The following is a 27,233-nucleotide window of genomic DNA, read 5'->3' as shown; positions in this document are numbered from 1 at the left end:
GAACAAACTTTTGTTACCCTTTGTCCTGTGTTTTCAGTGGGAACAATGAGTGCAGATGATATTTAGGTTTTCAAACTAGAACAGAACCATTGGTGGAAAGGCCCCATGAGACAAGTTAAATCCTCCCAAGAACTGTGGCAACTAACGGAAGATGCTTGGAGCAACATACGGTACGTGTCAAGAGCACTAAGGAGAACTGGTGCTGTTTTATAGCTAAATAGTACACATTTATTTACTTTATTTATTACATTTATCTATTGCATTATTTTAGAACCATCATCACATTTCTTAAAAATTTCAGAGTACTGAATGTACGTTAAAAGTGGTTAAAGTCTTCATTTCCTCCCGTTCATCCCTGGCCTGCTATGACCTTGGCTTACGAGCACGTTTATTTGTAGGTCACGGTGTCTGCTGCCTTCACTGGTGGCAACACTCACCACAGGGCTAAACACAGAAATGTGCTGCGACTGGAAGTAAATTTGTTTCAAGATAAATCCAGTGTTGTTATATAAGATAAAAGCCCAAATAGTTTAAGTGACAGCATTTGGGTTAACTTCAAACAGAATGCAAATCTCCAGAGCCACGCTGCTTATCCCTGCACATTAATTATCCATAGTTTAGCTGTAGTCGACAGAGGGCTTATCCATGTAAAAACAACATGTAGTCCTCTCATGGTTATATCCCCTGGACACGAAACTTGCGCACTGTTCCAAATACTGTCAGTTTTCAAGGCCTCTTATCATTTGACCTGATTCAGTTGCACAACAAAACTTGGTGGGAGGCCACAAAAGAGCCTGCAAAACTAAATAAAGAGAAAGAAATTCTGCCGTTTACTCCTTTTTTGTCCAGCTGTCAATCAAATGATAATAAACTATCCCCGGGTCTAGAGGGTCAGTTGGCCCATTACTATGTAAATCCTGCCAAATTAGCATCAACTCCCATTAGCACTGTCCAATTGAAACCATTAACAGACTGAAACATTCCTCTGCCACCTATGAGTTCATTATTAAAGAATTTTTTTAAAAGATTTCCATGTCAGAGATTTAGAATTGCACATCACTACACTGATGTTAGTAGCAACAAAGTAGCTGAGATAAATTCTGTACCATGTATCGTACAGACTTTGGTGAGGCTCTGAATTTTTTTCAGAGAATAGCCTAAATACCTGTTAGATAGATTTCCATGACACACCTTCATGTCCGCACTTTTCATCTGACACAATTACTGGTGAAATAAATAAATAAATGATGAACATTTATTTATTTATTTATTATTACCAATAAATGTCCATGTCCAAAACACATGTTCGGCACATTATTCATTTGCGATCAAATACCTGCAATATTAACATGCTAACATGCTAAGCTAAGATAATAGCTCAACTTTCAAAGAAGCTCCATCCTAAAGAGAAGATTCATTTTAAGTAATGCTTTTGTTTACGGCCATATATTGCACTTGCAAAACTACTGACTGAGACTCAGTTTAGCACATTAGTTGTGAACTAGAGATGTGACGTTCGCAAACGAACCAAATCTATTGATTAGCCCTTTTAAGGCAATGATGGGAACCTATTCACAGCTGTGAGCCGTTCGGACGGAAATTGTATACTGGTGAGTATAGTAGTGGTATTTGATTTGATTTCTGGTCAGTGTAAAGGTGTATACTGAATTTCTCATGCGGTAAGTAAACCATCTGTCTCAAATTTCAGATGATAGACTCAGATATCCCACCAAGAGAATATGTGTTGGTGAGATACCTTCAAATCCAAATCATACCCTATCACAGTGCTTATTTCAAGTATAAAATAAGTTACCCTAAATATCAAAATGAGCCAGTTCTTGAATGGCTCTTTGAAAGGAGCAGATCCACAAGACCTGTCTCCCTTCAAAGAGCCATAAATCCCATCTCCATCGTGGACATTAAATCCTGCGCATTAATGAGACACGTCAGCATTAACTTTAACACATTTTCCTCCCTTGCTGGTCAGTATATGAAGTTAAGTGTGTGCGTGCATGTGTTCAGCCTATGTGTTTGAGAGCACATTATTATGAGTACTCACAGGGGAGCAGGCGCCTCTATGAAGGAAACTCAATTGGGCTTCTCACTTTCACTCCGATCCAGCAGGCCATCTGATGCCACAGATGTGCGTCACCACCGTGCGCTTTGTCTCATTCAGCAGGGTTTAATTACAGGCCCTGAAATGTCTAGAGGAAAGGAGGCCTGTGCCAGGTGCATGTGTTTAATTATTTGGGTTCAATTAGTGTGCATACAAAAGTTGAGAAAACTAGGAATTTGAAGGCCAGCTCAGACGTAACTGTTTGTCTAGGATTTGTATTGCTTTATAAATGAGCTATATATATATATATAGAGAGAGAGAGAGAGAGAGAGAGAGATGGTCATATAATAGAATTACATATTTTTGTGCAAAATATGTCACAGAGCAGTTTTGGCACTGCAAAAGTTTTACCGGCAGTCAATACTTCATGCATGAGTTCAGGTGATCAGTGTACATTCACATGTCATTTCAGGTTCCTCTAATGTTGGAAAACTATGGCATAGAACTAAAAAGAACCCTAAAAAAGATAGTTAAAAGACTGCCAATCATTCTCACTGCCGATGCACGAAAAGGAACAACATTCTCTAAAGGATCAGTGAAAAACACTAACCTACTAAAGTGGCTCATATTAAGAATGGTGCAGGAAGTGTGCGTGAAATACACCTCTGTGTCATCATATGTCAGCAACACACACTTTTGGCAGCAAGGGAAGGTTTGACAGTGTAAAGGATAATCTGAGAACACAACTTATCAGGATGTTCACACTTTCCAATAATACTTAATGACAATTCAGATGAGGGTTTAGATTTAAGGCTGATTTAAGTCCAAGCTACAGGATTACAAGTATTTACAACCCATAATAGTTTTGATACCAATGAAAAATGTTGGATTTACAGACAGACAGACAGACAGACCGATAGATAGATAGATAGATAGATAGATAGATAGATAGATAGATAGATAGATAGATAGATAGATAGATAGATAGATAGATAGATAGATAGATAGATAGATAGATAGATAGATAGATAGATAGATAGATAGATAGATAGATAGATAGATAGATAGATAGATTGAAGCATCTATTATACTGACTCAGCCAACACTAATGTTAATGAACTTGTTCTAAAACTCTCACCTGCAACTCTTCTTAATTTAAAGCTACAGAAATGAAGCAACATTCATTTAGGTCAAAGAAGCACGAGGCTGCCTCTTCAGTGAATGTTCCACACTCTGCAGCTTTCTTTAGCGTCTTAATAACTAGTGAAGCTCAGTGCTATTTACACCGAGCTCCGGGGCAGAAGAGGAGGATTAAACATTCGGTATTGCCAAACTAATTGCAGTTCCTCTTGAAGGGGAACATGAATACGTTGTTCCTCTCCCCTGCAGTACGCAAATCTCATGACAATCCATCCGACAAAATGTCAACCACAAAATGCCAGCCATGCTGCTGTACGTCTAAAAGGATGAGCAGAGGTAGTTTTCAGAGTTCATGTTTCTTTCGTTTAGTCTCTAGTAAAGCCATCCTGAGACCGGACTCAAGGACTACACAACTGTGTTGTGCTGCAATATAGACAGAAGAAAAAGGGACAAAAGGGACAAAAAAATTATTCATCTGTTGCAAGAGATAATTCAATTAAGTGAGGGTGTGATGGTGTCAGAGTAGGAATGCGTCACTTGGCACACAGGATGAATTTCCTCCAGAGAAACGTGCCTTGTCTCCACATGTCAGGTGTCTGCAGGGAGCAGTTGGCAGAGTGACAACACGTTCAGTACATCGCCATGTGCTGAAGCCGGAGGGATTCACAGCTTCAGCTGTGCACTGGCCCACTTACCTGTGTGACCTGCTTTATTTTACGTTAAAAATGGATGACACAAGCACGCGAGAAACCTAAAGGAAGGGGAGTGAGAGGAGGATGATTGAGGTGAAAAAACACCACTTGCAAGTGGAAGGAGTCTGGCCACAAACACAGATTACAGTAATTACTTCTCCAATGGGAGGTGGCGCATGTGTAGGAGTTTGCTGCAGCGCTATGTGTCTGGCGTCCATGGGGCTTAATGTGATGTACTTTAAAAGATATAATACTGTCAGGGCATTGAACAGCTGCTTCCAGTAAATGTGAGAAACTGTGCGTGACATTCTCTGCATAAAGTAATACTAAACAACCTTTGAACTGAACATTTTAACACATGAGATATGGATAACAGAGCAGAACATGATTTTCACTTTCTGAATTTCTGAAAACTTCTCCTAAATGTCCTTAGATGTTAAAGTATTCAGCAAAATAGTTGGCTGTGAAATCATTTTGAAACATGAATTGTTGTCATCATTTCAACAAATATATGGCAGGTCCAGTTCCTCCAGAACCATGGAAAATACTAAACAGTAGAAATTATGTGAACAGGGCAGACTACCAGAGTATGGATTAAGGTGATTGTAAACATTTGACTCATTCGCATTATAATTTGTGAAAAGAACGCAAACTCGTGCAAAGTGCCACATATAGGTTATGATATGATTGGATTTGAAAAAACAAAGGTAACTTCAGTTTTGTCACATGACTTGGGCTTGTTAGCAACCAAATACTCCTCTGCAATTAAAGGAATTATTTTTATTTTTTTTAAAAAAAGTCAAAAGAGCAGTTCCTTTAATGGCCACTCGAGGCTGCCTCCAGAAGTGAGTACATCCTCATATCTTGCAGTTATTTGTGCATATTTTTGAGACAAAAATAAATACAATCTTCTTACTTGACATCTTCAGTGTTTACATGTTCATTGGTCCCTTTTTGAGAAGGCATCATTTAGTCACCACTTAATTTTAAAACACGACCAATGCTTCATTAGTGAATACAAAAGCTGCTGTGATGCTCCGATAACTTCACCGCACAGTGCGTTGCTTAATTCGTTGCACATGTTTTCAAATTATGTGGCTCGACAAGTTTCAGGCCAGGTGCCAGGAGTTCTGCACCATGTGAATCAAAGCAGGAGGAGAATACCATAATCAAATGTTCAGCCTCCTCGACGGTGCCCGATTCGTCATCATGTAGATGACAGACATGCCTCCGTTTCAGGTGGAAGTCAGTCCAGTCAGGAGAAAGCAGTGAAGATGCAGATCATACAAGATGGATATGTGCTGCTAATATCTTTAACAGGGAGCACAATGCTTCTTGTGGTTCTGTGCATGTTCTTCATATGTTGGCAGGTTCAGGTGGAAGGCTATTTGTTTACAGTGTGTATAATTTGCAGTTAAAAAAATATTCTAAAGCAAAAGTTCTCGTATCCGTTCACCAGATCCTGGAATTTCTTCAGCTCAGATTGTAGCAACTGAACATGGTTCTTGATTCGGCTTCACCTGCTTCTGTTCCTTCAACTCAGCGAACATTAAGACAAGTCGGTGTTCTACTTTAGTCATTTTGCTGTTAGGTGTTTATTTTTCCAGTACAAACTGTCCCTGTCCCAGATGTTTATTAAGATGAAGTGATAAGTGCAACAAGCAGATCAGATGCTGAATATGTCACTGCATGATAACAAACTGCGAGAGGGCCCCGAGCTGGAGGAGGAGAGGGATTGTGGAAACATTTCAGTAGAAATCAGAAGAGGCATCAATCAGGCTCAACATCTCGCTGTGTGAGGATGTTGTTAGCAGAGATTTCTCACCATGTCAGACTGAGAAATCCTCGTCCCAGCCATAAGCAGCCTATCTGATCCTGCCAAGCCACGAGATGCTTTCAAATAATCATCACCCTCATTATCAAAGCCTCCAACACAGCCACGGGCGCTTAAACGCTACCTGCCATTTGAGTTAAAAGACGGGTGCAGTAATCCAGACTGATGGCTCATAGCGTGCGGCAACACCGGCGTCTAGAATAGACTCGGTGGCGTGACAAATAATACTACATTTTTATCCAATCAGAAGTTTTTGATGCACTTTTATTATTTTCTATAATTTTAGAATAAAACTCACTCACAGATTTTAGATTGTCACTTGGGGGAACTTACTGCTTTCCACCACATCAGCAGTGTGTCTGGGTAGTGTTGTATCCAGCCTATAGTCACATTATCCTACATTAGTAATCCATATTATGACGAGAAAGTCTCAATTAATACTGACAATAATTAATACACATGTGTGAAGAAATTTCAACATAAAATTTCTTTGACTGGCTCTCATGAAGACCACACGTGGAAAGGACGGCCGACACTGCTACAAATCAAGCACCCTTTCTGAGGCAGACCAAGAAAAAAAAAGCAGAAAATCCCAGGGGAGAAGCATCCAATCACATGGCGCGCCATATGCTGGTGCTGTGCAATGCAATGAGCCACTTCAAACTTGGCATCTCTCAGAAAGCTTGGAGCAGGAAACACAAATTATGAACATCAGGCCAGACCTGGAAGTGATGGAAGAGCAGCCAACAAGTGTGTGAGGGAACTCCTTCCAGGCAGTTAGAAAAGCTCCAGGTGTCAACCTCATGAGGCTGCGCTTAGAACGTGCCAAAGTTATTATCAAAGCAAGAGGTGGCTACTTTGAAACACACTCTCCTTCGAAACATTATTAGACAAATTTTTATATTGGTCTTTTGTATTGTACCCCTTTTTTATGCGTTTGTGGTTTGGGGACTGTGGTGAAATTTAGCATGCAATGCTAACTCTGGCATATATATGCCTAATGAATTAAATGAAATTGAAATTAAAATAAAATCTCCTGAACAAGCAGGTGTGTCCAAGTCATATTTTTATTTCACAGCATTTCATGTGATAACTGTTGTACTACTCAGTGTCTGCTAGAAATGGAATAAATTACAGAGGGTTTTACAGCCGTTTCTGTTACTCTGGCTCCTGGAACATCACCTACCACGCCCTCCATCCAACTCTCATTCAGTTTGTCACTAACCTGTCTGTGCCACTACTCACTCCTCCTCTGTCCCTCTTTACAAATACTGAGCTCTGCCACTCAAACAAAACAACACCCTGTGGGAGATCTGATTCTGAAATGAAATGATGTCACGGAACAAAAAAAACCTCTGGCATCTTTCCCACTAAACAAAATCTATGAGGAACAGCACAGCACACACGAGTAGCCACGTTGGTTCAACATTCAGGACACATTTGAACTCAGCTCATTTGTCTCTGCCTCACAAATAAGTGTCTGATTGTTTAATAACCACCAGAATCAACCAAAGAGGATAGAAAACTGACACAATTTAAACTTTCTGTTACATAGGAATGGTCAGGGAGAAAGTGGGGACCATGAGTCAGATGAGATCACATGTGGAGCCCTTTATATACACAGATCAGCCACAACATTAAAACCATTGACAGATGAAGTAAATGACATGGACCATCTGGTAACAATTCAGTGTTCTGCTGGGAAACCTGGGAAACCTTTGAACCTGGTATTCATTCATGTGGATGTTACTTAGACATGTAGCACCCACCTAGACCAGACCAGACACCCCCATCCTATAGCAATGACACTCCTTGATGGAAGCAGACATCCCTGGCGGGATGCAGCCTGACACACACACACACACAAAACAGTTTAGAAACAGTCCAGAAGTTTTTTTCTTTTTCATACTGAGAGGATTTTGAATGTTCCACTGATGTGTGCTTCAGGTTAGTGTCGACACCCACCCAGGGTGCGCACACACAAAAGCAAAACACAAGCAGAAAACAGCTGAAATGTGTGAGGTGATTTATGACTTATTACACAGAGTAAAAGATTACTCACAAGTTTCAATGTATTCCCTGATCAAAACCAGTCCAAATATAAAGTGCAAAAACTGATCTAAATGTCATGGTTGGATATGAATAAACTGCAAACTACAAGATATGAGCTGTAATAAAACATTCAATTGGAACACAAAGACAGAAAAGATAAAAATAAAGTAAGATGTTTCATAAGCTGACATTTTAAAGTTTTCCTCAGTGCTGAATTAACTCAGCAGCAGTCGGCATTTACTGTATATACAACACTATAATAATTCAGCGTAGTTTGAAAGAGAACAACACCTATCTCTAATAACATTACAACCAATTACAGCCAACTGGTGTAAAGTGAATATTTTTACATTGACAAATAGGCCCATATGTTGTGTTACTAAAGTGCAGGAATAATCCCAGAGATTCACTTTGGAAATACAGGAATGTTGCTTCAGAGAGGATTTAAACAGCAGGAGGTTGAAGCAGGGGGTGATTTCAGTTAATTTTAAGTATAACTGGGCTGAGTGATATATCTCTACTAAAATAACTTCCCATACCCTTGAGAAATAAATCCCACATGAAAGGGGCTTTGGTCTAATTCAAAACGTTCTAGGAAGGGTGTGAGTCTAATTTGTGGAATATATCTCGGGGTCTTTGAGGGTTAGGGCATGTCTTACATAATTATGCCACATCTTATCAGCTAAGTCGATTATCAGCTAAAATCTCCAGCAATTCCTCTTCTTTTTTTTTCTAGAAATGACAACAGACCTTGGGCATTGAGAAGAGATTATTAAGAGTTGATGTGGGGAAAGGCGTCCCGTTGTCCTTCTGAAAGTCACTCCAGACTGCAGTTACTGTTTGATACACCTTTTCACTGGTAACCCAGTCCATGTCGACTGAAGTGGCAAAAGAAAGGGATGGTGATACACAGGCAAACAAACTGCAGGAAACAAGACAAGAAAAAATATCCATTATCAGTATCAAACTATGTTTCAGCAAAGACACAAAAAGAAAAAATGCAACTTATAAAAGTGGTCTTTAAGACATCACTACGCACACACAGTAATACAAACTGTTTCACAGAACTGTGCAAATGTATTAATACTAATACTTTTTGTCAGTTTGTGTTGGATTATTGACATTTTGTCTTCTTTAACTTGGACAATAGTGCTCACATCACATCTGTCAGATGACACCTCTGAAGAACACTGCAGGCGACAGCTGAAACATGTCAGGTATAAAAATCCTACCTATTCCTTTTTGTCTCGATAAAAGAATCAGCACTAGTAGATTATTATGTGTGATGTTAAGAGGGTCAGTTGTACAAAGGGCTTTATAATAGACCCCAGCAGCAACACTGTAGCTGCTTTCAGCATGCTGTTTTGAATTTCATGCACAGATGGTCATTATTTAACAAAAAAAAAGAAAAAAAAACCTACCCTGCTGCCTAGCTAAAAACTGAAGACAATCAAAGCTAACAACTAGAAGGCTAAGTATTTAGCAGAGCACTGGTGGAGACCAAAAGTGGAGCTATAAGTGAATAACTAACTGGGCTCCAAATGTTTCAGCTGCAAACAATGCCACATCAATCTTTTAAAGTACCGGGTTGTGTGTCAGTGTTCTGTTTACAGCCTCCTCTTCTGCCCAAAACATCAGTTGCATAGAGCAGTGATGGCTGGCTGGTAATTAACAAGATAACCTAAAATGAACTGACAATCATACAAGAACAGGTCTGTTTTTGTTTTGACATCTCTGTTGAGATGTTAATGCCATGTTATGAGTTTAGCTGCCAAAATGATTACATCCTTAAAAAAGTAACCTGAACATTATAGGTTTAATATTTGGCCACATGAATTGATCCTTGACTGATCTACTGCCTCACAGCAGGTCTTCAGATGTCTGATAGCTAATGGACAACACATGCTGGGACACCAGTGACTGGGATGTATACGAGGAAGGCTGAATGTACTGTACCTGTAAAATAAACATTGTGACAACTCCTGCCCCCGTGCTAAGGTAGTTTCCTGCAAACCAGCCCTGCAGCTTCTCAAGACAACCCTGAAAGGGAAATGGATCATGATACACAATGAACATGATAGAGGCTCAGTACAGATATGTAGGGAACGCTTGTTAAGGTGTTTAAAGGCGCAGATGATAGTAATCGCAGTGGTTGGTAGAGTGAGCAGCTGAACACTACAAGAACACTAAAAGCAGCCTTTTGTCAATATTTTATGGTGCATGGTTCCTGAAGCAACAGCCACACATGCACTGGAGCAAAATAAATAGCTAACACGACAGAGCAAGGAAGATTAGATGAAAAAAAAAAATGAATAAATAAATAAAAAATCCACTATGGATTGAGTACAGAAATAGATGTCAAGGGTCATCATTGAATGATATTCATGTTGCCCACAACATAATAACTAATGATCCGTTAACACCACCAGCAGGTCCAGTGTTCAGGTTGTCAATATTAAAAAATAAATAAATAAAAAATGTCTTTCACCTCAGTAGTAGTTCACATTCAGTGTCTGTTTGATAAATAGCTCTTGCAATGGGAATCATTTGGAGGCACAACCCATTCATTCATTATTAATGACTAACTATTGTGACAAATAAAGATGAAGGTGGATTTGCAATTATACAATAGTCAAGTATGATTGATTGATTGATTGATTGATTGATTGATTGATTGAAAACAAATGATTCTGCCTACTGCAATTATTCCTCTTGTCAAAGTGTGCACTTTAAACAGTTAAAATGTGTGAATCTGAATTTGTGAACGCTCAAAAAGTAAAACCTTCAGCTTAGTCCTGACGGGTGATACTAGGATTTCAGTTTTGTTTTGTTTTTCTCATTTTGGGAGCAATAACCAAAGAGGTTGTATGTTGCATGATGGGAAAGCAAAATTTGATCTCACTTTTCATACACCATAAAAAACAGATTGTAATCGTTGTGTCTGTTGACACATAAAATTATTATTTGTGTTCTTAACACCTCTGTCATTGACCAACAAAGAGATGATGCACAGTGTTCATGAGTGTTATGAGTAACCTCTTCCCAGTTGGGCTGGTTGACAGCGTTACAGGGGTCCTTAGCACAACAGGAGATTGGGATGTTCCCCTTCCAGTCGGCAGGACCATGAACTCCGCAGCAACTAAACTGAACCAAAAAATAAGAGGAACATCAGTAGGAACACCAACAGCACAACTCCAATATGACCCTATAATCGTAAATAACATGTCATACACAGAATATCCATTTTAACCTCCCTGCAGCAGTCCCTGGTGTGTGGACACAGACATATTCTTATAAACCAAAACTTAAGTCTTATAAACTAAAAATATGTGCAGTCATTAAGCGTAAATTTGATGCTGTTTTTTTAAAGAATGAAAATATCTTCCATTATTTATTATTTACACCACAGAGCAAAAGGCCATTGAGTGACATGTTGTTTTAGATTTTATTTTATTTTATTATTAATCCTATTAGATTATATCTGTATGTGTATCTGTATGTGTGTTCTTGAAGTTAAGCCATAAACTGTGGTTTGTGAAGTGGACATTTATTAGAGGGAGAAAAGGGTTAAGTGGATAAAACAGTGTGGCTCGTCATTTACCAGGTGCTGGACAGCATCAAAGTCCTCTTTAATTGTCTTGTTTCCTTCTGGACTGGACTGTCTGTAGATCTCCAAGCTTTGCATCAGGTCCCTCTCAAAGTAAGTGTGAATCTGCACAACAGAGAGACAAGATCCAAGGATGAAAGGCACTGCCGCCTTGAAGGCAGCGCCTGGTCTCTGCTTCTGTAGCAGAATGCCGTTGCAAAAGATCAAGAGCATTATGTGTAGAGCTGGTGGCTAGAAGAACATGTCCACTAGAAGTTTGTCTTGACAATCAGCAAACCCTGCTGATTCCTTTCACGAAGTACATCTGTAATAACAGAAATCATTTGTGAAATGTATGAACTTTGAAAGATCTCAAACCTCTCTGTTGTAGACCAGGAACACACAGGCCATGGCCAGCTCCACCAGCATCAGGATAAACAGCAGGATAAAAAACTGTAAAAAAGTGCAAACATGATTATGACTATTTCAGTCTCATTTTTAATTACAAGCATTTACTAAAAAACATATTAAAAGTGTAGTTAAGCTACCGTCCGTTTAGAGAATAATTCAACAAGCATTGTGGAATAATACAGAAGGAATATCACACTCACACTGATGAGCATGCAGCGGTTCTCCCTCATGCCTCCTAGCACTCCCAGGTAACACACACAGGTGGCGATGGTACCGGTGACCACCAGAGTGTTGGCAGGGTAGATGGGCCAGAAGGTGGTGACGAGAGAGGCGAACCTGGAGTGCATCATCTGGAACTCCCCGAAGGCCACGACAAAGGCACTGCACAGCTTTGACACACACGCAGGAGATAAAAGACACCTGAAGTCATTGTTCCTGGTATGCTGGTTGAAGTTGCTCTGTACAGCTCGAATCTAAATTCACACCTTAACCTGAGTTCACAAATGAAGCCAAGACATTTCACCCTCTGCTACTGAAATCTGTCTCCTGCCAGAAATGATAAACTCCATGCACATGGAAAAATGCGCTTCAGACCTCAAGTAGAATTAAGGATAATTAATTTGTGATGTGGCGTCATATGTTAATTATGGTTTATCGGCAAAACAAACATGAATATCAAGAAAGTTAAAGTGGAACTGAAAATAATACTGCAGCACCCCCTTGTTGCTGAAGATGAATATGTCAAGTGTAAACAGGACTGCTGGTCAACACGACAGCAAAGAAACAGCAAAGTTTTCCAGAGTTTTTTCATTTTACAGCACGAGTCTGTCGTCTGCGACTCGACGAGTTGAATAACTAAAGGGTGGATGGACTGGACTGTTTCTGTGCTCGGATATTATAGGATGAAAATTAGTAAAATACCTTGTTTGAGATGTGACTAAACTCAAGTTTCAGATCCAAATATGTTTAATCGCACTAAAAAAAAATTTATATAAACTACTATTATTATTTTATGGTATTTAAAGGAATTATCTGACTACTTTCTACCACTGTCACTAATCAAATGAATATATAGATGATAGACGATCACAGACAGACACAGTAAGTATAGAAAATGGGCAGTTTCAGGAAAAAAACAAAACAAAAGAAAATAGTAGTTTTAGGAAAGTGACAACTTCGTTGTAATACTCCAGTGTTTAAAGACAAAAATAACTAAATCTCAAATCATAAAAGAAAAAAGTCTAAGTCTTAAAGCCTGTTATTATGATTCCATAATGCCAGGGATGGTGGTGGTTGTGTAACACATATCCTGCCTGTCCACTGGAAAAACTAGTTGTCTGCTCTACACCAGCTGAACCAGGAGACAATGGGCACATGACTTACAGCAAGTTCAAGTGTAGGCTACATATCATTTTTCCTGGTTTAGCGCAGTTCTCATATGAATTGGGATTTGTTTGCGTGTTTTGATGGGAATTGGTCACATCACAACACAGCAGATACAGGTGGTGAAACTTCATTTCTACTTAACTAAAACCTGTGAAAATACAAAATGTTTTCCCTTTTTATCAGATGTGCCTACATGGCATTTTTATGTTCTGGCAAGGGTTGAATTTGGAGTTAGGATTCCCTCCCACTCGTTTAGATAGCAACAACTGCACAGGCATGTTACCAAGGGTGATATAAGAAATCACACATGTGATGTAAATGTAGTGTGAGGAATGCAGTGAGCACGTAGTGTATGTGGTTTTATAATTATTGTATCCAGAAAAATGCACCTTATCAACTGTGCTTCAGAGGTTTGATGAGGATGGCGTGAATTGTGTTTAGTAGGGATTAAAAAAAAATGTGTCAGACAAATGATTCACAATGGCAGAAACTCCAGGCAGAAGGAAGCTGTTATGTCCATTTGAGATTTGTGTGGATTAAGTGGATCAACAACTTTTCTGCCCTTCTTACGCCTCAGTTCATGAGTTATTTCCAAAGCAGAGGGTCAAGCTGCCACATTGTATTTACTACATATAAATAAATATTGTATTTATATAGATACTGAGGGATGGTTTTATGGTTGTACTTTTTGATCAAGTGATTTCTGGTCTTTGAAATAATTTACAATGAGAGCAAGGTTTAAACATACCATCCAATAAAAACACCAGCGGTAGATATTATTATAATCTGTCAGGTCAGTGAGGTTTCTCATGCTTTTCTCTCCACCAACAGAAGGTCACTGTAATACACTACCCAAACCCTGCCAGCCAGTATTTACGCATTCACAAGACAAGCGAGCGCTAGGTTTGATGGTGTGTGACAGCTTTCACCACCTACCCAGCACAAGAAGTGCAGATGGACTATCATAGTCTTCAGGCAGTTTACACACGAGCGATTCATCCTTCCTGCGAATCTTCTTCTGGAAAACATGGAAGAGTTTATGGGTTTGTTTCATTGTTCTTCAGATAAAAAAAAAAAAAGGGTTCAGATCTTAGATGAACCTGACAAATACACTTCAAGAAGGGAGACAGGTGACGTTGTTGCTCCTGTTGTTTACAGGACACCTCTGTTTGATGTGGCAACACGGCGCTATGAAACACAATGGACACCTGTGACCTATTCAGGCTCCTGTTAATCATTATGATCTGCTCTTATCTCCAGATTAACCATTTGTAGCAAGTTGGTACCCAAATATGCAAGTATGTGTTTAGTAAGCAGTTTATACTTTCACTAAAAGTTCTGTTCTTTTTTTAACAGTAACATTAATTAAAATTAAAGTTGTTACGCCAGTGTTTTTCCCATTTCTGATTTAATTCTGACTTACTTTAAGTGTGCCGACTACTATGCGTTCTTTTTGTAAAAATATTACATAAAGCAATGTAGAAAGTTATAATCAGTATCAGGAAGGCCTAAATGACCATAAAACTGCTGAAACGTCTGAGAGCTTACCTTAACTATACTGTATACAGCAATATCCCAGTGGAGGATGCAGCCAGCAGTAATCCGCTGTTGTTCTGATCATTCCCAGTGTTAACTGACGACAGACAGGTATGAGGAGGAAGAGAAACTAAGAGGGAGGAGGAAAGGCACCTGAGGCTCAGTCTCTGCAGGAGCAGTGTTAAGAGGAGGGGTGTCCACACTTGGCAATAACAGCGGTAAAGAAGAGCTGCTGAGAGAGGTTAGTCACGAGAGTTGCTTTAATAAAAAGTCGGTTTCAGCAAAGAAATAAAAGTTGACTGGTAAAATTATTCTGAGCAGAGCATGTGGGACTTTGGAGTGGATTCAAATTGTTGGTGCTTTAAGGGTTTGAATGTCAATTGAAAACATCGATTTGTAACTTAGAAACAAACGATATACAGTTAAGGCTACATATATTTGGACAATGACACTAGTTTTGTTATATTAGCTGTTTATCAAAACATGTTAAAGATACAGTTATATAATCAATGTGGCTTAAAGTGCAGGCTCTCAGTTGTAATTTGAGTGTATTTACATCCAAAGTAGAGGAAGGGTTCAGAAAATAAAGCTCCTTAATATGTAGCCATCTTTTTCTCAAAACAACAAAAGCAATTGGACAGTTGACCCAGGAGCTACTACATGGGCTGCATGGGCTAGTCCCTTATTAATCCGTCATCATTCAACCCGGTAAAAGTTGATTCCAGGTGTCAAGTTTGCATTTGGAAGCCATTGCTGTGAACCGACAGTATGCGATCAAAGGACATCTCCATGAAAGTACAGCAGACTATCCTTAGGCTGAAAACAAAAGGGGGCAGGGCATTTACAGTTAAGGTGCCATGGCTGTGAAACTGGGTCAGCTGACTCTGGGATCTACTTCAAATCTCTATTTATTTTTAGCCAGTTCAAATCGGTGGGGTAGAAAAGGCTGACCTGGGCGTGAGGTGCTGGTTGCAAAGCGTGCAGAGAACTTCTCTCTGACACCATGATTTGTTGACTCAGCAAACAAAGCCAAAATGCAGGGAATAACTAAAGCACACTGTCTAAAAATAATCTGAAATGATAGATAAAGCTGAGAGAGAGAGAGAGAGAGAGAGAAAAAAAGACATTACCACATGAGGAAAATCACCATAGAAACTTTTACTGGGGAAGGAAGACCCAGACAGACAGAAGCGTGGAGAACATTTCACTCACACTGTTCCTGACAGGTTTGGATTTTATCAGAACATCATTATTTACATAATTACCTGCATGGCTGATTGCCTCAGTGATGGTGGTGTGAATGATAACAACAAATGACCTGATATACATACAAGAATAAATCGAGATCTAACACAAACAATTAGTGGGAAAGAATAACAGTAAACCTTTCAGATGCACAATGACTCTACAAAACTACTCTAATTTTAAATTAGTCAACTACTGACTGATATGGCTTTAGAATCTGGGAAAACCACAATGAAGCATACACAACACAAGTAAATGAAACTCTGCAACACTGCTACATGTATTTCAGTAAGCGTCTACTGAGAGGAGAATATTTGGGGCAAACTATAAGGACAGAATCTGAACTGATGAGTTTCACTGTGAACAACCACCTTTGTTCTTGTGAACGTTGATGTTCACAATTAAAAACTTTCATATTGTAACGCTGATGTAATTAAATTCATATTTAACTGAGCTGTATTTTAACATCTCATTGCTTCAGAGTAACTGAGTAAATGTACATTTGTAGAGTGAAAATGCATCATTAGTAACTGCAGGCCAGGGTTCTGATGCTGCTACCTTTTAATGACTTACTGGGATGATTGATTTAAACAATACTACTGTTATTGATGAGTAACACGAGTAACGACAAGACAAATGTTTCCTGTGACTTATAAGGTCAACTTGTGTCCAGTGGATGTGACTGTCACCATGTCGTCTGCAAATGTTTCAGAAGTGGAGGAACGGACTCTCTTCCTTTTAAGAGTTTTTCTGGATCGCTTAAAGATGCATTTTACAAGTATATTTAAAGATGTCTTCAGTTTGTTTATGACACAGATATATACTTTCTAATGAAGAGCCAGCTATCTGCCTCCTGCTCCTGTATTTCAGAAAAAAAAAATGCAGAGTTCATAAAGAAGCAAACGTGATTAAACATGATGAAACATGATTAAAGAGCAACTTAAAACCTCAACACACACCGTGATATGTGAAACTTAATTTGAACCCTGACAAAACACTGCCGCTGTTAATCTGAACCAGTTTCTTACTCCAGCGTTCCTCCATCTCTTGACCAAGATTTTTCAGCCGGTTTCAAACATGTTAAAGTCTAGATAGAACTGTTCTCCTACACACATCTTGTCTATACAAACCTTTTCTCAGATTTAGTGTTTAAAATAAATTTAAATAAATCTGACACATCACAGAGATTCCCTGTCTTGTTAAAGAAGATTGATGGAGGTGGAGTAGAAGAGCCACATCCATTGGACACCAGCTGTAAGGCACCAACTTGTGCGATGGCATCAGTCATATCACAGGTTACACAGCTAGACAGTTAACATTTAGATCCACATACTCAATTTACTCAAACTCACATTTGACTACATGCTGCTCTGCACGGCCATTTAGTTCACAGTGTGTAGCAGAGCAGACGTCTAAAGCTACATGATCACAAATAAAATGAGGAAACGATTCTATTGACACGGCTCTGAAGACAACTAGCTTCAGAATGATAACTAGTGACAACATTGACAAAATGTTTTTGGATAAATCTCATATCAGCCTATCATAACTGAGAATGTTTTGTGAACTCAGATTGTAAATGAAACCAACGTATTGGTGACACTAAATGGAAAATTAACGGGGAGCTGCTGAAACACTGGAACATAAAGTAAGAGCTTGTCTTTATTGGTCCTGGCTAGGCACTTTAAGCAGCTCCGGTGACTCCAATATTTTCTATATAGTACATCAGGCCAAATGTACCATCAGTCGTGCATTTACAAAGAGCTAACATAAATCCACTAGTTACGTAAGTTTACCCGACTTACAAGGTGCTCTCAAATGTATGGGAGCTCAGTAAAAAACTGTTGGGTTTTTTTCAGTGCAACAAGAGGAAGTCGACAGAAATCCACAGGTTGATTGGTCTTCACAGCAGCTATAAATGGATTAAAGCTGCACGTCGACAGCGCTATGAGGAGGGTAACTGCACGCTACAGCTCTCTCTGCAGACCAGAGCCAGGTCCCAGTGGGTGAAGCATTTACAAATGGACAAGGCAGCATCAAGTTGGACAGGATAGTTGATGTAGCTCAGCGGTACCCTCGAGTAGTTCTTCCCAGACTGATACATTTTTGAATAAAACAACTGTGGACAGTTAGACATGGAGCAGCAGGCTAACATTAGCCATAAGCCTCTGCACTAACATAGCTCCCCTTTGCTTTAGGAGGATAATATTTCAGAGGACAACCTAGATCTCAACCACACGTTTCATTTTACAGGTCCACAGGTCAACACCTTCTGGTAAAAACTACCCTGCCAGCTACCAACTAGGTAACAGTTAAGTGCAGTTTGTATGAAGAGTCAATTAACTAACCACCCTGAATCACAATGATTTAATATCTAACAGTCTAAGATCACTTTGACATCTACAAAAACATGTCACATATTTAGAATGTAATGGGATGAGTAAACAATAAACAAACAGGAAAAGGACTGGGGAATTTGGCAGGATTGAGACTAATGTCCAACAGCGTGTCATGCATGCCTGACCAGTCCCACAGGCTCTGAGATGTCTCTGGTCTTCAGAGATGCCCCTCTCTAAAATCATGTCACATGATGTCAGTAACTTTCACACAGCATCTGATTCTAAAGTTTTCTCCCCTTCTGTTGGTGGGACAGTGGCTCAGTGCAGATGGGATGGATGCCACTGTCCCATTGTGCTTAGACTGAGATGAGCGTTCTGTTATTTCATTTTACTAAAGCAGCTCTATAGCATCTATCTCTGAGAACTAAAACAAAACAAAAAAAAACAAACAAAAAAAAAAACAGGATAGTTCAAACATGGCTCATCTGTTCATGATCTCTCAGCTGTTTATGTTCTCTTGGCTCTGGACTTCAGACCCATGATGTTGTTCGTTCATTTCACTTCATTTGTATGTTTCAGTGAGGCTATGGCAGTCTGCATTGTTGTGATGTATGTCGATTAAGAAACACACATTCTGAAATCCTGCGCCGATCACCTGTTGTGTTCTCATCAATAGAAGCGTTTGCGTTTGTTTTCCTTCCAGCGGCCGTACATCACCATCCCTACTACTCCCAGCACGCCCAGGCCCAGGATGGAGAAGAGGAGGGTGAAGAAGAAGTGGAGTGCGCTCATTCCTTCCTCCTCCACCTCCACTGGAAAGCAAAAGGATGAGAAAGCCGTTATCAAACCAATTAGCCATTCACTTTATGAAGACTGATTTTTTTTCACTGAAGCTCTACTCCATTGAAACTTTAAAGGTGTAATAGTCAGACATTTTCTAAATTGTCATGACCCACGAGAAGAGTGTGGTGGTGTATTCATCTGCAGAAACTCTGTCCCAGTGACAATAAGGTGAAGGTACAGACTGTAACAATCAAGTTACATAGCTTCTCTGTCTCCCTGACTACATCATGGATGTAGAAAGAGCTGCAGGTCTGTGTTTGGCCAAGGACAGAGCTGAGCTACACACAGAGAGCAGATGGTACACAGACATGATGAAGCTGCCCTTTTGTCACAATTAAAACAACCACAACCAAAATCTGGCAACATTACACCTTCCTGAGGACTGTGGAGGTGGAGACAAGCTTATTTGTGCTTTAGAACCTAACTGCTGTAATACAATCAGAAAACTTTATTTCGCTGAGTCACTGTTGGCCCAGCTAACCCTCATCCCCGTCATAAACCCCGTTCTTATCTCTTGCTAACAGGAAGGAAAATGTTAGTATTCAGCTTCAAGAACCATGAGCCGAAAAACTAGATGAGTATTCATTTGCTGTCTACTTGTCCATAAGCTATTAGGGGGCTTGGAAATTTGTATGTAACCAAAGTTTGACTATTATCTGGGACCATGTCAACAGAGCAGCTCTACTACTCGGTCTAAGATGTGTTCAGCCAGAGTAATGTCAGCCTGAGGGGTTGAGCAAAGAAAAGTGACCTAGACATATTCTCACATGCATTAGCAGACACTCAACACTTGTTCCTGCTCTTGGTGCCTTTTAAATGCCCATCAGGGACAAATAAAGTGTTTTTGAATTGAATTAAAAGTACAGCAGAAGTCAAGTCACACAGCAACTTAGGTGGAAATAAACAACATGCTCATTCATGACAATAGTTTTGTGGGATGTATATAAACCACAATGTTCACGTAGCCACGAGGTCGACAATTATGGATGATTGTTTTTAAAATACTACAGCATAAGCAGGTATATTTTAGATCTGACAGGAAGGAAGAACTGACAATCTCAGAGGCAGCAAAGCAAAGTTGTGTTGCATCTACCTTGGAACTGTTTCATGTTGTCAACTCTGGGGATGGTGACCTCCTCCTCTTCCTCCTCCTGCTCCTCTGCAGTTTTCTCTACTGTCAGCTGGTATAACTTCATGGAGATGATGTCGTGGTTATCTAGATGAACAAGCCAATTACAAGCCAATTGAAGAAAGGGTTCAAACAAACGTCACCACTTTCAATACATGGATGTCTGGGATTAATGTGCACATTGGTATTGATACTGGATGAACTGAGGTTAGAAGAAGAAATAACAGGCTCACACATTTACAATCTCTAAGACGGGACTTTTCTCAAGCAAACGTTGAATTAACACACATTCATAATTTTAGTCTGACAGGATTAAAGTTTTCAAACGTGTTCAAGCGATTATGGAAATTCCGTTAGCGGTGTTATCATATTGTAATGATGACAAGCAATGATGAGCCATAACACTCATCATCTGGCGATCATAGCACACTTCAGTGAGTGGGACACATCACGCAGCAGGGAGAATATTGTGTCCTCAAAGATGATGTGTTTGAAGCAGGAAAGCAAGCGAAAGGATTCGAGCAAGTTTGAAAGGTGCCTAATTGTGAAGACAAGACAACTGGGTCAGAGCATCTCCAAAACTGAAGCCATAGTGTGGTGTCACCAGTCTACAGTGGTCAGTACCTATCAAAAGTGGTCCAATGAAGGAAAAACAGTGAAGCAGTGACATAGGTGGCCAAGGCTCACTGATGTACAATGGGAGTAAATGCTAGCACATATGGTCCGATCCAACCGCTGAACTTGGTTCTAACAGAAAGATTTGTTTTCGTGCTTGTGCAATATATAACTCAAGTTTCATTTCATCTTTTCGCATTAAACAGATTGTTCTCAGAGGTCACGCAGCCTACTTACAGTAGATTCTTAAGATTTCATACCTGACAGGTCTCCAGTGGCAGACGAGGCACCAAAGAAGTAGCCTGTTGGTAGCCGCACCCCTGTGACCTCAGCACAGTCTCTCCATTCCTGTTTACCATCTACATCCACCATGAGCTGTGGGGCAGAGGGACAGTCATTATGAGTCAGTGACAGAGGACAAACCAGTGCTCATCATCATGCGTTTTTTTCTTATTTCATATGATTCATTTCAGAGCAGTTAATGGAAATCCTGTAACCTAAAAATACACTGTAACATAGCGTAAATATGCTGTATTAGCCATACCGTCAGTTTGTTTTTGGAGTATCTGACTAGAAGAAAAGTGTCATGAATTGCGTTTCGTGCCAAAGCCGTGCATCCTCCGAGTTCAGTGGTACGTCCATCGTAATCGTGGTCATATGACAGGGTCCCGTTGCCCAGCATCACTGAGATGTATGGGAAAGTCCTCTGTGAGGAAGACAGGAGAATTAAACCAACAGCACCTCCAACCACTGGAGCGCAAAGACACATCATCACACCGTAGTTTAACTTCACGATGACACAAGAGAGCACTGATGAATCACCACCAATGTATGTGACGGCATCATGCAATGACACAATGAAGACAATGAGTGGATGTTCAAGAGGTCTCATGTAGTTTCTGATGCTACCTGAATTCCAGCTTGTGTCTTCTGCACCCATGAGGATTACAGAAAGAGACATATGGCAACATTTTTAGTACAATATAGTTTGTACAAATTAGAAATTAAGAGAGTCCTTTACATTGGATGCCACAGAATCACTTTTTTTACTGGCCAGCTTTATATAGCCAACTATTACTGCTGCACAAGCAAATCATTTCAATAAAATCAATCATTTCTGCCTGGAACGGTGTCTTGGGTCAACCTAAATATCCCAGTGTACACTTCATTTTGGACCTGGTAATGAAACAAAAGCTCCCAACAGTCACTCACATCATGGCTCTTGTCAGCGTTGGGATAAGTATCCACAAATATTCCGAGTCCACAAAACTGGTTCATGTTGCCAAACACAGGACCTGCAAACAAACAGTGAAGCATTACAGGGGTGTTTCACACAAACAGGCCACTGGAGGAAAATGTGCAATCTTTATTCAGATAGGATATTATTATTACGGACAACTTGTCCATCGAATCATCAGGACAAAATTGACTTCAATATGACGTCATACTAAAATCATTCCACCACAGTAGAAAAACTATTCTAATCCCAACAGGGCTGTACAAACTATACAGGAACTTAGACCATAGAAATTAACAGTACGAAGGTATTTAAAACTGAAAATCTGGTTTGAGTAGGAAGAGATGAAGCAAAGACTGCACCCTGGTATGTCAAACGTTACGTCAGGTGTAAAAAGGAGATGAGATATGAGATTATTATCAGACAGAATATATGGTTCAGGAACTACAACATTCAATAAATAGTAGGATCTTTTATTATTTTATCTACGTACCGTTCTGCATGCGATCTCTGGTTAACCAGATGGCCAGTCCGTCCCCATTCAAGTTTTTCTTTCCCTGGCCGTGGATTTTAAAGTGCACCTTGAGCTCCCAATCCCGCAAGAAGAAAGGCTAGAAAGTGGAAAAAAAGAAGAAGACAATCAGCTTATTCCATACTGCATTAGGCATATTTTTCTGACAGTTTCAGAGAGTGTGAGAGTGAAGCAGGATGTGAGAAGTAAATGTGTGGTTTCGTCAGGTTACGATGCAGCGCGGCTGGATCCCGCGGGCCGTTGCAGTCGACTTACAATTCGACTCCATACGGCTCCCTGTCTGCTCTGCAGGTCCGGGGTCAGCCTCACGTGGTCAGGTGTCACCATGGCAGTGCCCATCAGATCCCACTGCGAAGAACTAGAGAAACCCAGCCCTGCAAAACAATAATATTACACGTAAACATCAGCATTCACAACAATCTAGAATCTGTTCTGTACCAGGAGAGGCAGTACATGAACATAAATCATACTTAAAGACATAATTTATTTCACTCATTGTATTTCAAGATACATTTTAGCTGTGAAAATGAATGTAATACAATGTTAGCTTGATAAAAGGTGAGGTATTCATCATTTGTTTAGAATAACTGGGAGTGTTTTCATTTTGGAGGCTGTGGTTTGTAGTTCTACTTAATAGTTTTTTGCAGTATGGACACATAACCCCATTTTATTCAGTGAGCTAGGATAAATAACAAACACTTCAGTGTTTAGTTCAATCCAGTTCATCAGCACCACAAACCACATCCTCCAAAAAGATCATCCTGTTAAAATACCTTTCTGACACTGTGTCAACGTGAACTGAACATGATGAGGGCGGTTTAACATAACCCTATTAAAATATAATGCATTAACTATCAGTCATATTAGGTTATCTAAGGTCAATTTGGTACGTATTATATACCACTAATCTATGTATTGATATTTTTAATTGCCTCCAACACCTGAGAGGTGATGCAGTGTCATGACAGTTGTCAGGTGTCTGTAATTACATAACTGGTTTTGAACAAGAACAGCGCGTTAAATGTTAGAAGTAATGCTAGCACACATTTAACGGACTGGGCTACTCAGACTGTGCTTTCCCGGTTAACACTGGCATTTACTGAGTAGCTAAGTTTAAATGGAAGTGGACTAATAGCAGCTTTCATTTCCCGTGTTGTAACATTAGCTCAAATGTGTAACCACATAGGGGCACAAAGTTCCTTTTGGTTAATCATTATCCTCAGCGGCTAATACGACATTAGCTTTCTAGCAACTTGTCTAAATGGACAAAAATGACACTAGACGCTAAAACAAAACAAAACTTGCTATTGAGAGTTAAAGGTGACTTTTCAGTTTTTGTTAGCCAATATCTGCGGTGACGAAACCACTGACTCTGGTTGACAGTCAACTCACCGCGGTACGGTTTAGCCAGAGAATATTCCCGCTTCAGAAAGTCCTCCATAAACTCCCCATCGTCTGCCAACGACTGGCTCGTTAGGATACAAACGGTAACAAACCAGCATGTTAATTCACGGACGTTTTTTAAGTGAAACATTGGACAGGAAAAGCAGAGACTCCACGGTCGAGACGGATTTGATTTGGTGACAGTAGCAACCATCTTTCTTTACACTCCCACTTTGAACTGGTCACGTGGTTTCTGGTAACCCAACACGGGAAAAACGTCACTTCCGGGTATTACTTTCAAAAGTAAATGCTTTATTTATACTAAATACATTTCTACATCACTTCAGATAATTAACCAAACCTTCATAACATTGTGCACAAATAAACTTAATTATTATATTAGTATATGAAACATAAGATAAGATAAGGTTTTATTTGTCACGTCCACAGTTATGCACAATACAATGCACAGTGAATAGAATGCAACAGAATAGATTAGACTAGTATAGAAAAATACTGAAATGTATTGTAAAACTGAACGATACAGTAATACAATACACAATAGGAAAAATAAAATGCAATATAATTACAAAAACTGTAAACTTGAGATTTAAACTTGAATATATATGTTCATGGTCCAACATGCTGTTAATATATATATTTATTTATTTATTTATTTAATTTACTTTTTTTTTTTACAAAAAAAAAGTAATCCAAACTGAGCGATGTGTGTAATAACACAGTGTAACGGGAATGAGGCTTCTACAGTGTGCAGTATTAGAAGTACCCCTATACCAATGTCTGTTATAATGTACAAACAGAGTAAGAAAGATGGCAATCCCACTGGACAATCATTTTGGGTGATGTATTGTGTGTTATTTCACCTAGCCCACTGACTAAAATGTGGCTGCCAAAATGTTAGAAACTACTTTTATATTAGAATGCATTTCTTTTTACTTGTGTTCCTCATTAACTGGCAAGTGAGTTTATACTGTGTCAAAAATAAAAAAATCGAACAGTAAAAAAGCAGTCTTGTTCACATTTTTCTGATTCCTGTCCAGGGATCATGAGGGTTTTTTTTTTCTTTTTTTTCTTTTTTTTTTCTTTCCTGAACAACAGCTCCATCATCTGGCTGCAGACCCTCAAACTTTTCAATTCACTTTGCTGAAACCACATGGTACAGAAAGGGATCCGATGAGAGATTTAAAACTGGATTGATTTACACTTGGCCCAAAGGAAAGTAGAGTCGGTGCAGTGGTGTCAGCGTCTGTTGAAATCTTAGCCTCTACTCCAAGCTTGTTATGCCAGCTATAAAGCTTTGCAGCTGTTTGCCGGATAAACAGTGACGGCTGGTTAATGCCAAACACCTCTGTTGTGGGCATTCAAACCACAACAACAGGGACTGCAGGAGTCTCTCTGGAGATTGTCACTGTGAGTGACCACTTTTATAATTTATTATTTCCACTGATAAAATAAAAAGACTCGACTTGATTGAGGTGTGCTATTATCAGGACATTACACCAGACATCAGTGACACAGTGAGATGTATGGAAGCTACTTTATCAGCAGAAAAATCTAATTAAAAATCTCCACACATTTCTTTTTTACAATTAACGTCTTGAAAAAAACTGTGAGCCAAAATCAGGAGTTCAAAACACACTTTTAACTTTTAACTAACTTAACTAAACATTTGACTTTTGATGGGGGTTTCTAACTTAAGATAGAGCATTTCAGTTTCTCTTATAATTAGTCTCATGAAACTTGTAATTTTGAATTCTGTTACATATTTTTTATCTTTTGATTATTTTACTTTTTCTAGTTACTTTGACATTGGCAGAGTCATTTTTTGACTGTATTTCTTTCCTTTAATCTCTAACTTTCTTTGGTAACATTTCCAAAAACATACTTCCATAATGATGCTGCAGTTTTCTGGTTTTCCAACAGCATCTTTGTCTCGATTTGTTTTGTCACACAATCCATACAATTATCCCATTTTTACTAATAACTTCTTCTCATAATGACTTTAAATCTTACTCTCTAATTTTGACTGTGCGTTAAGGTTTAGATTACAGTCCTTTTGTTTCATACGTTCAATTTCTGTCTCACAATTTTAATTTTTCAACTCGTGACTTTGATTTTTTACCTTTTAATTTTGATCTACCATTAACAATCCTATATCATGGCTGACTTTTATCTCACTGATTCATTTCATTACAAAGTCCATCAACACCTCCATCAACAGTGAAATACATTTGACTCAGCTCTTTGTGTAGCTTGTTGTGTCTCATAAGAGAATGGTGCTCGGCTCGATTAATGGAAACGGCCAAGTATTGACATGTGATGGTGAGTGCCAGGCTTGTGTCAGGGTCCTGGGAGGAATTACAGTAATGCAGTCAACTTTAGGGTGAAGCTATTGCTCCTCAGAGACGGACAAAAACACAGAGCGGGAATAAGAGAACAAACATGAAGGTGTTTATGATCCAGTGGGTGAACTGGGGCCTTGAGTGTTTCCTGTATATGCCTCCTGGGAAGATATTATTCACTTACATTGAGAATGTTGCAGAATTCCAGCTGAACCTTGAAACCTGAGACATCAGCGTCTAGCACCTCTCCGGACACCCACGCATCACCATTTGTGTATCCCGTAATCCGCATCAGAGACCCACACACGGCGCACGGGGGGCCGTATTTTCTGCCCCAGCTTATTGAATGGACAGGATCCCAGGGCATGCGGTGTGCAGTCACCTCCTGCTGTGACAGACTCGCACTGTAATCCCTGTTTGCAAGGTCAGGAGATATTTTAATATCCGCTGGTCACACTCACACTCAGCGCTCATCTTTATTAAAGCCGTCCACACCTGTCCCAGTGTAAACAATTGGGAGTCAATGTTTCCCAGGGGAAGGGAAAGCATCGTTTTCAGACAAACAAATGTTCTCAGCTATGCAGTCGTTGTATGCTGCGCAGGCTGGGAAATGGAGAAACAACACAGGATCTGTTGTTTATTTATCGTATGAATAAATGAATGAATGAACAGAACAACTAAACAGGCTGATCCCAAGTTAAAGTGACAATACTGCAGCACGCACCCTTGGATTTATGTCATCCATAATGATAGTAGATCAATGAATCACTGTCACCTAATCTCAGTCGCCTTCATATATATTGTTAAAATGTGTCTTTATCATTTTAAACCTGTCTGCACTGTGGTCTTGTCTC

General features: G+C 39.5%; 2 protein-coding genes across 4 annotated transcripts; both read right to left on the bottom strand.

Moving 5' to 3' along the window:
* Window positions 1–6,771: 6,771 nt before the first annotated feature.
* On the bottom strand, window positions 6,772–14,805 carry LOC125011725 (leukocyte surface antigen CD53-like). Of its 2 annotated transcripts, none has more exons than XM_047590996.1 (8): window positions 14,706–14,805; window positions 14,094–14,175; window positions 11,972–12,160; window positions 11,739–11,813; window positions 11,376–11,486; window positions 10,811–10,918; window positions 9,731–9,814; window positions 6,772–8,696 (listed from the first exon to the last, which is right to left on the bottom strand). In XM_047590996.1, exons 2-8 carry the CDS (start codon window positions 14,154–14,156, stop codon window positions 8,628–8,630), a joined length of 699 nt encoding a protein of 232 aa, XP_047446952.1. In that variant the 5' UTR covers window positions 14,157–14,175; window positions 14,706–14,805; the 3' UTR covers window positions 6,772–8,627. The 2 variants fall into 2 exon arrangements, with proteins under 2 accessions (XP_047446952.1, XP_047446953.1); XM_047590997.1 differs by having other exon boundaries at window positions 14,094–14,172; window positions 14,706–14,799.
* Window positions 14,806–15,831: 1,026 nt separating this feature from the next.
* lman2lb (lectin, mannose-binding 2-like b) lies at window positions 15,832–24,254 on the bottom strand. 2 transcript variants are annotated; one of them, XM_047592476.1, is made up of 9 exons: window positions 24,026–24,254; window positions 22,889–23,007; window positions 22,595–22,712; window positions 22,077–22,159; window positions 21,774–21,794; window positions 21,409–21,570; window positions 21,125–21,239; window positions 20,214–20,336; window positions 15,832–19,089 (listed from the first exon to the last, which is right to left on the bottom strand). In XM_047592476.1, the coding sequence occupies exons 1-9, from the start codon at window positions 24,228–24,230 to the stop codon at window positions 18,947–18,949; spliced, it is 1,089 nt and encodes a 362-aa protein (XP_047448432.1). In that variant the 5' UTR covers window positions 24,231–24,254; the 3' UTR covers window positions 15,832–18,946. The 2 variants fall into 2 exon arrangements, with proteins under 2 accessions (XP_047448432.1, XP_047448433.1); XM_047592477.1 differs by lacking the exon at window positions 21,774–21,794.
* Between the last annotated feature and the right edge of the window lie 2,979 nt (window positions 24,255–27,233).

The sequence above is a fragment of the Mugil cephalus genome, chromosome 8 (genome assembly GCF_022458985.1).
Source record: "Mugil cephalus isolate CIBA_MC_2020 chromosome 8, CIBA_Mcephalus_1.1, whole genome shotgun sequence".
NCBI lineage: Eukaryota > Metazoa > Chordata > Actinopteri > Mugiliformes > Mugilidae > Mugil > Mugil cephalus.
This window is presented reverse-complemented; position numbering and strand designations above follow the sequence as displayed.